Genomic DNA, 15,549 nt, shown 5'->3' on the forward strand with positions numbered 1-15,549 from the left:
AACTTCAAAAGCAGGGCAGGTGGTAAGCATTGGATTTGGAATGACAAGAACTTGGGGTAGAATGAAAAGCAATTGATATATTTTTGCTATCTTGTCAAAAGGCGCCATGAATAATGATCCTCCTGCCTCAGTCAGGATGAGCGCCTGCTAACAGCGCTTGTGGCAAATCAAACGCTGCCAGCCTGCGTTTTGCAACATTGTGTTCTGCAGGATGTGGCCTGGTTCAGCTGTGTTCCCTGTTATTTTCTGCTAGTAACTTTTCCCCTGGATCTCACGAAAACGCGACTACAGATCCAAGGTGAAGCTGCCATTCGTTGGTATGGAGCTGCTGACAGAAGAGCTGTACCCTACCGTGGCATGCTGCGTACTGCAGCAGGGATTGTTCAAGAGGAAGGCTTACTAAAACTCTGGCAAGGAGCAACACCTGCTGTCTACAGACACATAGGTGATTATCTTGTCCCATAGCAATGAGTCAGAATGCTATATGCCAGTGATTTTCAAACTTTTTTTCTGGTGACCCAGCTGAAGAAAACTATTGATTCCCACGACCCAACGGAGCTGGGGATGAGGGGTTTGAAGTGTGGGAGGGGCTCAGGGCTAGGGCAGAGGGTTGGGGTGCAGGGCTGAGGACTGCAGGGTGGGGTACAGGAGGGGGTCATGGCTCTGGGCTGGGGTGGCAGGCTCTGGGGTGGAGCCGGGGATGAGGGGTTTGGGGTGCAGGAGGGGGTTCTGGGTTTGGGGGGACTCAGGGCTGGTGCAGAGGACCCGCAGACCACACAGCACCCTGGAAGTGGCCAGCAGCAGGTCCAGTTCCTAGGCAGAGGCGTGCAAGCAGCTCCACGCAGCTCTCACTTGCAGGCACGGCCCCCCAGCTCCCCCTGGCCAGTTCACAGTCAATGGGAGTGCAGAATTGGTGCTCAGGGTGGGGACAGTCTGCAGAGCTCCGTGGCCCCGCTACCTAGGAGCCAGACCTGCTGCTGGCTGCTTCCAGTGCTCAGCGCGGCATTGGAACAGGTAGAAACTTGCCTGCCTAGCCGGGCAGCACCACTGACAGGACTTTTAATGGCACTGTCGGCGGTGCTGACCAGAGCCACTGCAACCCAGTGCCTTACATTCAGCAACTCAGTACTGGGTTGTGACCCGCAGTTTGAAAACCACTGCTGTGTGCTATATCCCACAGCTACACTGTCTTGTGTCATAATCCTGCCATGTCTATTTGTAACCCTTCTGGCAAGTGCCAATGGCAGCACAAGGGCTCATTCAGTGTGCCTAGAGGTCCTCTTAAACTGTGGCTTGAGCCATCACCCAGAGCCGTATTCTGACTTCTGGCTCTGAGAAGTTAAAGTAAAACTTCGCCAGTTACCTTTGCAGGTTGTTGTTCCCCACTCACAGGCACTCAGCATCCTTTGGATCCTGGAGCCACTGGTTCCTTTTATTTGGGGGGAGAAAGAAAAAAGTCCTAAAGCATGATCACTGCACATATATTTACATGCAACACAACAACCCAAACCCAGTTAGTGTGTCAGTTGTTCAGTCAACCCTGGAGACAGTAACTGCCCAGCTTACTGAGGACCCTTAATCGCACAACAGTTCTCACCCACCTGAAACCTCGCTCCCAGCTGTAATTAGGGCTTGTCTGAGGGCTTGTCTACACTGGCACTTTACAGTGTTGCAACTTTCTCGCTCAGGGGTGTGAAAAAACACTGCCCTGAGTGCTGCAAGTTTCAGCACTGTAAAGTGCCAGTGTAGACAGTGCACCAGTGCTGGGAGCTGTTCCTCACGTGGAGGTGGGTTTTTTATAGTGCTGGGAGAGCTAAATTAAATTAAATTAAATTAATGGAGATATACCTATCTCCTAGAACTGGAAGGGACCCCAAAAGGTCATCAAATCCAGCCCCCTGCCTTTGCTAGCAGGACCAAGTACTGATTTTGCCCCAGATCCCTAAGTGGCCCCCTCAAGGACTGAACTCACAACCCTGGGTTTAGCAGGCCGATGCTCAAACCACTGAGCTCTCTCCCAGTGCTCTGCTGCAACTACACAAGCCATGTTAAAGCAACTTTAATGTTGCTAGTGAAGATGTGCCCTGAATGAGTGCCAAGAATGCTACTTACACAACCCCAGAAGATGGGACATTCCCCCGCTTGCATATCTCCACCCTCATCAGAATGACTGGCATGCATTGTGCATGTCAGGTCATGTAGGCGGGGTGGGGCAGTGTGCTCTTCAAAATGGCATCCCCTAGTCATAAAACCAGACAAAATCATATCCTGTGTTGTCTCAGAACAGGGTAGGGGACGACAATTTAAAAACAGGGCTGTCTGACCTAAAACTGGATGAATGGCCTGCCTAACATGACTGCTCTGGTTGGGTCTTGCCATGAAGTCAGTTCTGCATCCCCACCGCAGTTTGTCCAGTTGGGCCTCACTGTGAAGTCAGTTCTGCAGACCTGTCACAGATGGTCTTGGTGAGGTGTTCCTGTGAAATCAGTTCTGGTACCTTTGCCACAGCTGGTCTAGTCGGGCCTTACAGTGTGGCTTCATCGCCGTTGCCACTGCCATCAGTCCAGTCCTACAGAATCACTCTGCACAGGGTTTGGAATCTCCAGGTAGGGAATGGAGAGGAACACTAGACCCTGAGACAGAGTCGTGCTTGCTGGCATAAAGCTCCTCGTCTTTAGAGTGGAGTTCTCCCAACCCTACCTTGCTGAACTTGAATTGCATTCCCTAATCAGACTGTACTACTTGTCATGTTTTACAATGTGTTATCATTCATGCAATCAAAATATAAACTCGTTCCAATGCAGTATGTAGAACTATGAGTAAACAACATTATAATTAAGGCTAAGATTTAGTCACAGGTATTTTTAGTAAGAGTCATAGACAGATCACGGGCAATAAACAAAAATTCACAGCCCGTGACTTGCCCATGACTTGTACTATAGATACCCCTGACTAGATCTTAGGTGCGCCTGGGGCGTCACTGCTCCTCAGGGGCGGGGAGGGCTGTGGGCAGGGCCGGCTTTAGGCCTATTCCACCAATTCCACCGAATCAGGCCCTGTGCCTAAGAGGGCCCCGTGCCCAGTGAAAATCCCTTCCCTAGTTAGAGGCGCCTTTTTAATTTTTATTCACCTGGCGGCACTCCGGGTCTTCAGCGGCACTTTGGCGGTGGGTCCTTCAGTGCTGCTCAAGACCTGGAATGAGTGAAGGACCCGCCGCCGAAGTGCCGCCAAAGACTTGGAGCACCACCCAGTGAGTACAAGCCCCACGTGTTTTTTTACGTTTGTTTTTTTTTATAGTCATCCCTGCTGGGGCTCCATCGAAACTGTTCAAATTGGGCCCTGCACCTCCTAAAGCCGGCCCTGCTCTGGGGCACCACTGCTGCTCAGGGGCGCTGCAGCTGCTCCAGAGGGGAGGCAGCTCAGGGCACTGCTGCTGCTTCGGGGCAGCACCTAGGACTGCTGCTCCTCTGGTGGCCCCTGGGGCCAGTTACCTGAGCAGCAGCCGGTGCAGTTGGCCCCAGGGGTCAGCCATACCAGCTGCTGCAGGAGTCATGAACGTCCTGGAGAGTCACGGAATCCGGGATCTCCGTGACAGACTCACAGCTTTAATTATAGCCTGTAGAGAGACCCAAGCGCTCGATTTCTGAGCCTTTTTGCTGTTACTTACATCCTTGCCTGAGTTGGAATGTGCAGTCAAATCATACAATCAAACATTTTCAATGGAACCCCCTATTTTTCTATTGAGGTCCAGGACTCAAAGGGCTTGTCTACATGGGGACATCCAAGAAAATTAATCCAAATTAACTAAAGGTTGGAATTTGAAGTGGATAGTTATACAGCACTTTTCATCAGTAGGTCTCAAAGTGCTTCACAAAGGAGGTCAGTATCATTACCCTCAATTTACAGAAGGGAAGTGACTTCTCCAAGGTCACCCAGCAGGTCCATGGCAGGGCCAGGACTTCAAACCATGCAATCCGAACTGCAGTCTAGTGCCCCATCCATTATACCACATTCCTTTCTCGTTAGCAGGAAGAGGTTCTCAGAGATAGCTGGTTTGTATTTTTTTTAATTGCAAATACACTGACAGCAGCAAATCTTAAAGGGATTCCACCTGTGAGAGGGAACGCACATAGAGGATTCATTAATGGCTAGTTTGCTGAAAATGAAACAAATCTCACAGATTGGTGGTGAGATGGCCAGTGAAGTAAAGTGTCTTAAAGTGCTGAGACACCTTGTATCTGTGACAGGAAATACCACTTAGCAAAAGAGATTCCGTTACATTAATAAGTTCATGGCTAGGGCAAATATTCCACTCAGCCTCTTCTTCCTCCCCTTTTGGATTATTTATTATTACAGTAACAACCAAATGCCTCAGTCAGGACCAATGGTCCCATTGTGGTAGGTGTTTTACAATTAATCTCTTGGTTTTCTATTATAGTACAAACAAAAGAGAGGGCTGCTCTAAAAATTCTCTTGTGGTTTTGTTTTCTGTAGTGTATTCTGGAGTGCGGATGGTTACATATGAGCACATTCGTGACTCTGTGCTTGGCAGAGCTGAAGACGAGAGCTTTCCTCTTTGGTAATTCTGTATATATGTGCTACTGCTTACTGTTGGGGTTGTCGTTGTTACAGCAGTTCTGTAGGCCCTGGAAAAATGTCTCTCACAGCTTGTCTAGAAGAAAGCTGCACTGGTTTAACTAAGGTGTGAATTTAAATTGATCTAATAAATCCAGTACAAACATCTGTGAGGAACTCTTATTTCAGTTGAAGAGCAGCTTCCCTTGGTTTAAGTTGACTGGGAACAGGTTTGAGCAAAACTGCAATAGGAGCGTCCACACAGGGGTTTCCACAGGTTTGACCAAATTAGTTTAAAAACCTGTGCAACTTTCCTGTGTATACTAGGGCCTGGAGTGAAATTCATTCATACGCAGTTGGCTAACACAAGGCCTTTGCAACATGTAAGGTACTATTCGATCTCTACTTTGAAGATTTAAGTGGTACATAGTCCTTGCATTGGTTGTTTGTACAGAGTGAATTTCACCCTAAATCACTAACTTGCGAGTCAGTAATTTGCAATGAATCTCTCTGTTATTAAAGAGAGTTGGCAATTTTATTATTGAGACATTATTGAGGGCACAAGAGAAAACTATCCCACTGCATAGGAAAGATAGGAAGCATGGCAAGAGACAGCCCTGGCTTAAGCAAGAGCTCTTCAAGGATCTGAAACTCCAAAAAGAGTCCTACAAAAAGTGGAAACTAGGTCAAATTACAGAGGATGAATAGAAGCAAACAACACAAGCATGTAAAGACAAAATAAGAAAGGCCAAGGCACAAAATGAGATTAAACTAGCTAGAGACATAAAGAATAACAACATTCTACACATACATTATGAGGAAGAGGAAGACCAAGGACAGGGTAGGCCTGTTATTCAATGGTGGGGAGCAAGGGGAAACAATAACAGAAAATGTGGAAATGGCAGAAGTGCTAAATGACCCCCAGATCCTCTTCTTCAGTACTACTGCACAGCCAGTTATTCCCCATTTTTAGTTGTGGTTTTTGATTTTTCCTTCCTAAATGAAGTACTTTGAACTTGTCTTTATTGAATTTCATGTGGTTTAATTCAGATTAGTTCTCCTATTTGTCAAGGTCATTTTCAATTTTAAACCTGTCCTCCAAAGTGCTTGCAATCCCTCCCACCTTGGTGTCATTGGCAAATTTTATAAGCATACTCTCTACTCGATTATCCAAGTCATTAATGAACATATTGAATAGTACCAGACTGAGGACAGACCCTGCAAGAACCCACTTGGTGTGTCCTCCCAAATTAAAGGCAAACCACTAATAACTACTCTTCAAGAAGTTCACATGCATCCAACGAAGTGGGTATTCACCCACGAAAGCTCATGCTCCAATACGTCTGTTAGTCTATAAGGTGCCACAGGACTCTTCGCTGCTTTTACAGATCCAGACTAACACGGCTACCCCTCTGATACTCTTCAAGTACTATCTTCCGAACAGTTGTGCACCTCCCTTATAGTAATTTCATCTAGACCAGTGCTTCTCAAAGTCGGGCCACCGCTTGTTCAGGGAAAGCCCCTGGCAGTCCGGGCCAGTTTGTTTACCTGCCGCGTCTGCAGGTTCGGCTGATTGCGGCTCCCACTGGCCACGGTTCGCCGTCCCAGGCCAATGGGGGCAGTGGGAAGCAGCGCAGGCCAAGGGATGTACTGGCCACCCTTTCCACAGACCCATTGGCCTGGGATGGCGAACCGCGGCCAGTGGGAGCCACGATTGGCCGCACCTGCAGACGCGGAAGGTAAACAAACCGGCCCGGACTGCCAGGGGCTTTCCCTATCCATGACTTTTACTAAAAAGGGGCATGACAAAATGGGGAGCTGCGGAGTTTTCAGCTCTCCTTCCCCACTAAGTAGACAACCTACACTTCCCTTTGTCTTTCTCTTGCTCCTAGTGTATTTAAATGAGCTCTTCCTATTGCCTTTTATGTCCCTTGCCAGGTACAACTCATTTTGTGCCTTAGCTGTTTTGATTTTGTCACTACATCTTTGTGGTGTCCTTTTATACTTCTCCTTATCAGTTTGACCATCTTTCCACTTTTTGTAGGATTCTGGGTCACTAAAGAACTCCTGATGGAGCTGTATTGGCTTTTTACTATACTTCCTGTCTTTTCTTTGCATCAGAATAGTTTGCAGTTGCTCCTTTAATATTGTCTCCTTGAGGAACTGCCAGCTGTCCTGAACTCCTTTTTCACATCGATTTTCTTCCCATGGGACCTTAGTTACAATTCTCTGCACTTATTAAAGTCTGCTTTTTTGAAGTCCATTGTCCTTATTCTGCTGTTGTCACTCCCTTCTTTCCTTAGAATTACAAGATCTGTCATTTCATGATCACTGTCACCCAAATTGCCTTTTACCTTCAGATTCACTACCAATCCCTCTGTGTTGGTCAGAATCAAGTCTAAAATGGCCATCTCCCCGGTTACTTCCTCCACTTCCCTGATGCAGTTCAAGAACTTGTTGGAAGTTGTGTATGTTACCATTATTACTTTTCCAACAGATGTCTTGGTAGTTAAAGTCCCCCATTACTACCAGGTTCAGTATTTTGGATATTTCTGTTGTTTTTAGAAATGCCTCGTTCACCTCCTCTTTCTGTTTGGGTGGTTGATAGTAGAGACCTCCCCCCTCATGACATTACCCCTATTTTAATCCTTTTATCTTTATCCAGACTCTCAACTGGTCCGTTTCCCACCACGTTCTGGACCTTATCTTTTTGCATAATGCCACCCTCCTCCCTTTTTTCCTGCCTGTGCTTTCTGAACAAGCCACACCCCCTATATCAATATTTTCCCCTACTCATTTCTTTCTTCTTGCTCCTTTGACCCTATTATAATTTTCCATGTCTCCCCCCACCCTAACATTTAACTCTCTGTTAAGGTCACCTTTTCTGGTAAGAGTAATTTAGATTTAGTAATACCTTTCAGTTATACTAGTAATATATGGAGCACAAGTAAGGACTTATTTGTAAATTATATGTTCATTTTTATCTTGCCTTTAAATCGTAAGTGGGGGAAAAACCCTAAATATAAGAGGTTTTTCAGAGGATTTTATTTCCTCTCCACCGCAGAAACCAGCTTCCTTTTGTAAGTGGGAGTATGGGTATAAAAATATTTTTATTGAGACAAAGAAAAGGGCATCATATGCTAAAAATCACTACATGCCTGATCTCTCATGCTTCAGCACAATTAAAATCAGTAGAAACATTCAGGGGTATCTCAATGGAACTAGATTCAGTGATGCACAAGTTAGGATGACTGTTCAAACAGCCAAACAAAGACTCCCTAAAAACCTGTCCAACACATCATCAAGGATCTACAACCTATCCTGAAGGACAATCGTTCATTCTCACAGACCTTGGGATACAGGCCAATCCTCGCTTACAGACAGCTCCGCAACCTGAAGCAAATACTCACCAGCAACTACATAACATACAACAAAAATACTAACCCAGGAACCAATCCCTGCAACAAACCCCGTTGCCAACTCTGTTCACATATCTATTCAAGGGACACCATCATAGGATCTAACCACATCAGCCACACCATCAGGGGCTTGTTCAATTGCACATGTACCAATGTGATATATGCCATCATGTGTCAGGAATGCCCCTCTGCTATGTACATTGGCCAAACCGGACAGTCTCTATGCAAAAGAATAAATGGTCACAAATCAGACATCAAGAATTGTAACATTCAAAAACCAGTAAGAGAGCACTATAATCTCCCTGGACACTCAATAACAGACTTAAAAGTGGCCTGTCTTCAAAAAAAAAAACTTCAAAACCAGACTTCAACGAGAAACTGCAGAACTGGAATTAATTTGCAAACATCAAATTAGGCCTGAATAAAGACTGGGAGTGGCTGGGTCACTGCAAAAAGTAATTTTCCCTCTGTTGATATTCACCTCTTCTTGTCAACTGCTGGGAATAGGCCATCCTGACTGAATTGGCCTCATTAGCACTGCCCCCCAACTTGGTTAGGCAACTCCCATCTTTCCATGTGCTGTATATTTGTACCTGCCTACTGTATTTTTCACTCCATGCATCTGATGAAGTGGATTATAGCCCACGAAAGCTTATGCCCAAATAAATTTTTAGTCTCTAAAGTACCACAAGGATGCCTCACTGTTTTCCCTTTGAAGTGTTAATATGCTGAATGCCCCTCCCTTTCAGCCTGGCTAGTTGCATTACCTGCCTAAGCTCAGACTTCTGGGGGCTACCTCCAAAAATCTCAGAACTTGAGGAGCTGCTGCAGATGGTGTAACCATGAAAGTAACAACTTGGAATGCAATGGGAATAGCAAGAGTTGCCAAGAAGACCATTCTTAAGCCCCACATCCCACTGCTGTGCAAATTCACTTTACAAAAAACAGAAAAAGACTATATTGACTTTAAGTATTTGATACCAATTTCTTCCCAAATAAAAAAGAGAAATCACAAAGAGAAAGTGCAGTTAAGGGGAAGGAACTAACTTCTGGCTATTTCTATGGTTCCTGAGTGCAACCAGCACATATTGGTGATGTATATTAAATATTTTATTTTCAAGTTACCTTTAACACTGTATAAAACTGAGAAGAACGTTACAGACTATATTAGCCATCTGGAGTTACTACAATCACTGATTAAGCTCTGGTTGTTCATGTGAGAAGTGGTTGTTTAAGATTCCATTTCACCTGGAAGATGCTACAGAGCTTGTTAGGTCAGGCATTTATTTTCACTGGGGAAACAGGCATTGTGGCTTCATAGTTGTTAACATCTTGAATGTATTCTGGAGAAAAATGAGAGCTTAGTTCCCACTTTACTTTTGTACAGGAAATCTGTAGTTGGAGGGATGGCAGCTGGTGCCATTGGTCAGTTTTTTGCCAGTCCAACTGATCTGGTGAAGGTGCAGATGCAAATGGAAGGAAAGAGGAGACTAGAAGGGAAACCATTACGGTGAGTTCTCAAGTAAGCTAATTTTAATTGGCATTTTTTTTGTTGTCAGTGGTCATTCTGTGGATGTTGACAATTGTCATGCAGTGTGGGACAGATTTTTAGGACTTTGTACAGTAACTCATTACTTAAAGTCGTCCCGGGTTAACGTTGTTTTGTTGTTATGTTGCTGATCAATTAGGGAACATGCTTGTTTAAAGTCGTGCCGTGCCTTCTAACGTCATTTGGCAGCCGCCTGCTTTGTCTGTTGCTTGCAGGAAGGGCAGCCCGTTGCAGCTAGCTGGTGAGGACTTGTAACCAGGACCGGCAGCCCTCCTATCAGCTCCCTGCTCCCCTAAGTTCCGTGTGCTGCTGCTGCTCAGCAGGCTATCAAGGCAGTTCAGCTGTCCCTCCCCCCAATTGCCATGTGCTTCTCCTGCTCTCTGCCTTGGAGCTGCTCCCAGAGACTCCTGCTTGCTGTGTGGGGAGGAAGGGGGAGAGGGGCTAATGTCAGGTGTCCCCCTCCCCCCCCTGCTCCTGCACCCTGCTTACCCCTTCTCCATATAGAGCAGGGAGGGGACACGGATGGACGAAGAGAGACAGAGAGAGCTTGGGGCAGCCGCTGCTGTCTCAACTTCCTGATCCACTTAAAAAGACGATGTACTTAAAAGTGGGTCAGCTGACTTAAAGGGGCAGTGTGCATCTCTCTTGCTCTCCCACACACAAGGTGTGTCTGTCTTTGTCTGCTGTGCTGTCTCCCCTCCCTCCTGTTCGTTCTGCCTTGTGTGAGAGGCTACATTAACAACGTGTTAACCCTTGAGGGCTCAGCTGAGTGCTAGTTCATCATTTAGCAGCAAGGCATTCCCTCGGAAATATCCCTCCCTCTTCCACCCTCTAACTTCACCACCTCCACCAACCTTCACAATCATCATAGCTGTGAACAGTATTAAATTGTTTGTTTAAAACATATACTGTGTGTATAGCTATATAATATATAGTTTTTTGTGTGATGAAATTTTTTTTTCCTGGAACTTAACCCCCCCGCTCCCCATTTACATTAATTCTTATGGGGAAATTGGATTTGCTTAACATCGTTTCGCTTAAAGTTGCATTTTTCAGGACTATAACTACAACATTAAGCAAGGAGTTACTGTATGTGCAAAAAATATATGCACCTAATTTATACACACCATTACTGCACAAAACCCTATGGTTAGGTAAGGTGTTTTGTTTTTGTTTGTTTGTTTTTTACAGAGGAGAACATTGTTACACAGAGCTTAACTGATTAAATGGACACAAAGCCCAGATCCTCAGCTGGTGTATTTCAGCATAGCTCCATCAATGGAACTGTGCTTATTTATATGAGCTAAGGATCTGACTGGAGACTGAACTCCCATCAAAACAGTTTCTTGAAGATATGGTTGAGGCACATTGGTGGGACAGTGTAGGGAAGCTTGCATTATCACTGCCCTTAATGTAAAGGATCTCTTCTGTGGATAAATAGAGGACTTCAGTCTTCAGGGCTGTTAAGTCAATAACCTTTACTAGCATTAAACATTCCTAAGAATTTTTTTTTAAATGTGTGCTATAGAAAGCACAAGAAGTCCTCCTGGTATATGTACAACAGAAGTTTGTCCATAACTGAATTCTCTACTCACTAGCTGAATGAATGAATGAATGAATGGTTGTAAAGACGTGAGATGCTAGAGAAATATCAAATATTATTTATTTCAGATTTCATGGAGTGCACCATGCATTTGTGAAGATCCTGTCTGAAGGGGGAATTCGGGGCCTTTGGGCAGGTTGGGTGCCAAATATCCAAAGAGCTGCTCTGGTAAACATGGGAGGTAAACATAATAAAGTAGGTCTGAGCTCCTTAAGTGATTCTCTCTTCCTTTGTCCTTCCAGGACCATTGAGATAAGTTGTGTTGTCTTTGCCATCCTTCCTGAGGTTTTATCTGTAGGATGGTGAGGTCTTCTGGGTTCAGGGATGTTGCCTAAGGAACTCCCTCCAGAAGCATGTCCCTCAATGTCCCAATGCTCAGTAGAAGGCCTCTTTCTCTGCATCAGTTTACTTTTGACCTTTCGTCATTTTTTCATTGGCCTGTCTGAATTTGCTTAGCAGAATGGCTGGTAATTGCTAGGCTACTTGGCCCAAGGCTATTTTAAGTATTTGTTGCTGATGTATGTAAATCCCAGTTTTAAGATTGATGGGCCAGTGTCAGAGGTGGCATAAGTTACACATCACTAAGGGTGTTGTAAGGGCTAGGGAAAGGATAACAACTAACAAGAAAGTATTAAAGTATCCATTGTGTCACAGGTTAAATTGGTCCTTTAAGAATGTGTGGGCCTTGTCCACCTGTGACCAACTAATTACCTCTAAGTTTAGAAGGGGGATCATGTGATAGTTAATAGGAAGAAGGAGGCTAGCATGATATTGGAAGGACCAGCAGGGTGGGCCTTGTGAGGGGCACCAAGAATCCCTGAATTGGGGAAAGAAAAGTGCTCAGGGCTTAGGGAAGAAGTCTGCCTCTGGTGAAAGCCCTGAGAGGAACCACCTTGTGGAGGGAGTCTGGAAGTACAGTTATTGAGGACTGGGTTTAAGACAGTTTTAAGGAAGAAGAGCCCAGTAATGGTTGGACTGGAAGAACTCTCTGGGGAAGAAGAGCCTGTTGTTGTGTCTGTACACTGAGTGTTTGAATTTGGGAAATCCTCCTGTGATTGTGGGAGTAAGAAGGTAAAATTGTGCCAATAAAGACAACCAGGTTGGTTGTCAGAACAGCTAAAGAGTGGTGGAATTCTTGTCTAGAAACCCTTACCTGTGGTTAAATGTTTTATGCAATTTATGCTTGTGTTGGTGAGGTTGGTCACTGGAGGGTGCTCATGTCTAGGATTGCGCTCTCTCTCTGTCTCTCACACACATACACACTTTAACCTTAGTCTTTCCATCCCTCATAACAAAAGCTATACAAATTCAGACTTCCTTACATTTACTTACATCTGTTTACTAACATGTAACTTCTACCACCTTACACATTTTGGCCTGAAAAACACTATAAAGTAGGGTTGTTGATTACTTGCAGTTAACTTACACGATTAACTTAAAAAAATTAATTGTGATTAAAAAAATTAATTGTGATGAATTGCTGTTTTAATCACACTGTTAAACAACAGAATACCAATTGAAATTTATTAAATATTTTGGATGTTTTTCCGTATTTTCATATAAATATATATTGTATTCTGTGATGTAATTGAAATCAGTGTATATTATTTTTTATTACAACTATTTGCACTGTAGACATGAAAAATAGTATTTTTCAATTCACCTCATACAAGTACTGTAGTGCAGTCTTTGTCCTGCAAGTGCAACTTACAAACGTAGATTTCTTTTTCTGTCACACAATGGCACTCAGAACCAAAACAGTGTAAAACTTCATAACCTGCAAGTCCACTCAATCGTACTTCTTGTTCAGCCAGACGCTAAGACAAACAAGTCTGGTTACATTTGCAGGAGATAATGCCGTCCTCTTCTTATTTACAATGTCACCAGAAAGTGAGAACAGGTATTTGCATGGCACTTTTGTAGCTGGTATTGCAAAGTATTTACGTGCCAGATATGCTAAACATTCACATGCCCTTTCATGCTCTGGCCACCATTCCAGAGGACATGCTTCCATGCTGATGATGCTTATTAAAAAAAGAATGCATTAATTAAATTTGTGACTGAACTCCTTGGGGGAGAATTGTATGTCCCCATCTCTGTTTTACCTGCAGTCTGCCATATTTTTCATGTTATAGCAGTCTCAGATGATGACCCAGCACATGTTCATTTTAAGAACACTTTCACTGCAGATTTGACAAAACACAAAGAAAGTATCAATGTGAGATTTCGAAAGATAGCTACAGCACTCAACCCAAGGTTTAAGAGTCTGAAGTGCCATCCAAAATCTGAGAGGGATGAGGTGTGAAGTATGCTTTCAGAAGTCTTAAAAGAGCAAGTCTTAAAGAAGCCTTAAAAGAGACATTTTAAAGAGAAACTACAGAACCCGAACCACCAAAAAAGAAAATCAACCTTCTGCTGGTGACATCTGACTCAGATGATGAAAATGAACATGCATCGGTCCGCACTGCTTTGGATTGTTATCAAGCAGAACCCACAATCAGCATGGACACATGTCCACTGAAATGGTGGTTGAAGCATGAAGGGACATGTGAATCTTTAGCACATCTGGCACCTAAATATCTTGTGACACTGGCTACAACAGTGCCATGCCAACGCCTGTTCTAACTTTCAGGTGATATTGTAAACAAGAAACAGACAGCATTAGCTCCTGAAAATGTAAACAAACCTGTTTGTCTGAGTGATTGGCTGAACAAGAAGTAGTGCTGAGTGGACTTGTAGACTCTAAAATTTTACATTGTTTTATTTCTGAATGCAGGTTTTTTTGTACATAATTTTACATTCATAAGTTCAGCTTTCATGATAAAGAGATTGCACTACAGTACTTATATAAGGTGAATTGAAAAATACTATTTATTTTACAGTGCAAATATACTTGTAATCAAAAATAAAGTGAGCATTATACACTTTGTATTCTGTGTTGTAACTGAAATCAATATATTTGAAAATGTAGAAAACATCTAAAAATATTTAAATAAATGATATTCTATTGTTTAAGTGTGATTAATCGCAATTAATTTTTTTTAATTGCTTGACAGCCCTACTATAAAGTACTAAGGAAGTCAGCATGGTTCTGTAGATAAAGCACCAAATCTAAGGTCAGGACACCTGTCTTCTATTCCTAAATCTACCATTAATTTTCTAGGAGACTACTGGTCTTCATTTAAATCCTTAGTCACTTTAACTTACTCTTCCTTCCAACCCCTCAAGTTATCCCAATTTAGACTCTCTTATGCCCTCTATTGTCATTTTTGACATTTGCAAAATGGAGATAATGGTGCTTACCCAGGGAAAGAAAAGTGATAGAGAAGCGGGGAAAAAAATCCTTTTTAGAGTTATGTGAATGTTTCCAATTTTGTTTGACAACATTTTTGCCCAATTTCCCCTTGGAATTTTGTTTTCCAAGTTACTGTTTTCACGTTAAACAGGAGAGGTGGGTGGTTTCAGGAAGAGAGAGAGTTCAGTTACTCTATATGCATACTCCAATAATATGTTTTGTGATGGAGGCAGTGGGAAAGCAGAGAGGAGGTGCTGGATGTAGCTGATGGCAGTAGTAAAGGGGAACAGGGTATATACCAGCCTGGTGCAAGTCAATAGGTTACACCAGGGATTTATTTAGCTCAGGTCTTTATCACCTAAATCAATAACAAGGAGCCTGAATACCATGTAACTTCTCATTTATGCTTATTTCCACTAATTATTCTCTTTACAGATCTGACTACTTATGACTCAGTGAAACACTTTTTACTTCTGAACACATCCCTTCAGGACAATAGTGTGACTCACAGCATTGCAAGGTGCCTTATTATTTTATTATCTCTTCCCACATCTCTAAGGAGATAACTTTTAGCCACAAGCTAATCACTCAGTGATGTTATAATTTTCAGGACAGTCACATTGCTGCTTTCCTCTGTCATCCAATTATTGCTTCTTCAGAGGTAACCATAACAGGGCACTCAACTGCGACCTGGGAACGTGGGTTCTATTCCCAGCTCTGCCAGTAACTTGCTGTGTAAGCGTGGACAAGTCACTTTGCTTCTTGTTGCTTCAGTTACCCATGTAGTACTTACCCAGTGTTGTAAAGCACTTTGAGATTGCATATGAAAGTGCTAAATTATACACTATATCTGTAATTCTGTGACTAAGTACTCCACCTGGAGGTAGAGCACAAGCAGACAGAGAACAGTCAGTAGCTGACCAGTAACCAAAAAGCAAGAACTGAAAGGGAACTATTAGAACAGGAGATGCACCTAGTGTTGATAGGTGTCTCCATGGTGAAGAACTTGATCCTAGGCAGAAGTGGGCCAGATGTAGAGCAGTGGTCTCCAAACTGGGGTGCGCAAGACGATCCTTGGGGGTACACAGGAGGAGGAGTATTTTTTATT

At 43.6% G+C, this 15,549-nt stretch overlaps 2 protein-coding genes across 3 annotated transcripts in view; one reads left to right on the top strand and one right to left on the bottom strand.

The window, feature by feature from the left end:
- LOC116823201 (24-hydroxycholesterol 7-alpha-hydroxylase-like) overlaps positions 1-15,549 on the bottom strand; it is a 53,993-nt gene that overhangs the window by 28,263 nt on the left and 10,181 nt on the right. The gene's annotated exons all lie outside the window — the stretch shown is intronic.
- Positions 1-15,549, top strand: part of LOC116823200 (mitochondrial uncoupling protein 4-like) — a 42,130-nt gene that overhangs the window by 2,978 nt on the left and 23,603 nt on the right. For both annotated transcript variants that reach the window (XM_032777613.2, XM_032777612.2), the window contains exons 2-6: positions 254-445; positions 4,495-4,579; positions 9,382-9,504; positions 11,215-11,327; positions 14,877-14,961. In XM_032777613.2, the coding sequence (XP_032633504.1) occupies positions 254-445; positions 4,495-4,579; positions 9,382-9,504; positions 11,215-11,327; positions 14,877-14,961 (598 nt within the window). The remainder of the gene's footprint in view (positions 1-253; positions 446-4,494; positions 4,580-9,381; positions 9,505-11,214; positions 11,328-14,876; positions 14,962-15,549) is intronic.

Source organism: Chelonoidis abingdonii, chromosome 3 (assembly GCF_003597395.2).
Source record: "Chelonoidis abingdonii isolate Lonesome George chromosome 3, CheloAbing_2.0, whole genome shotgun sequence".
In the NCBI taxonomy this organism is placed as follows: Eukaryota; Metazoa; Chordata; order Testudines; family Testudinidae; genus Chelonoidis; species Chelonoidis abingdonii.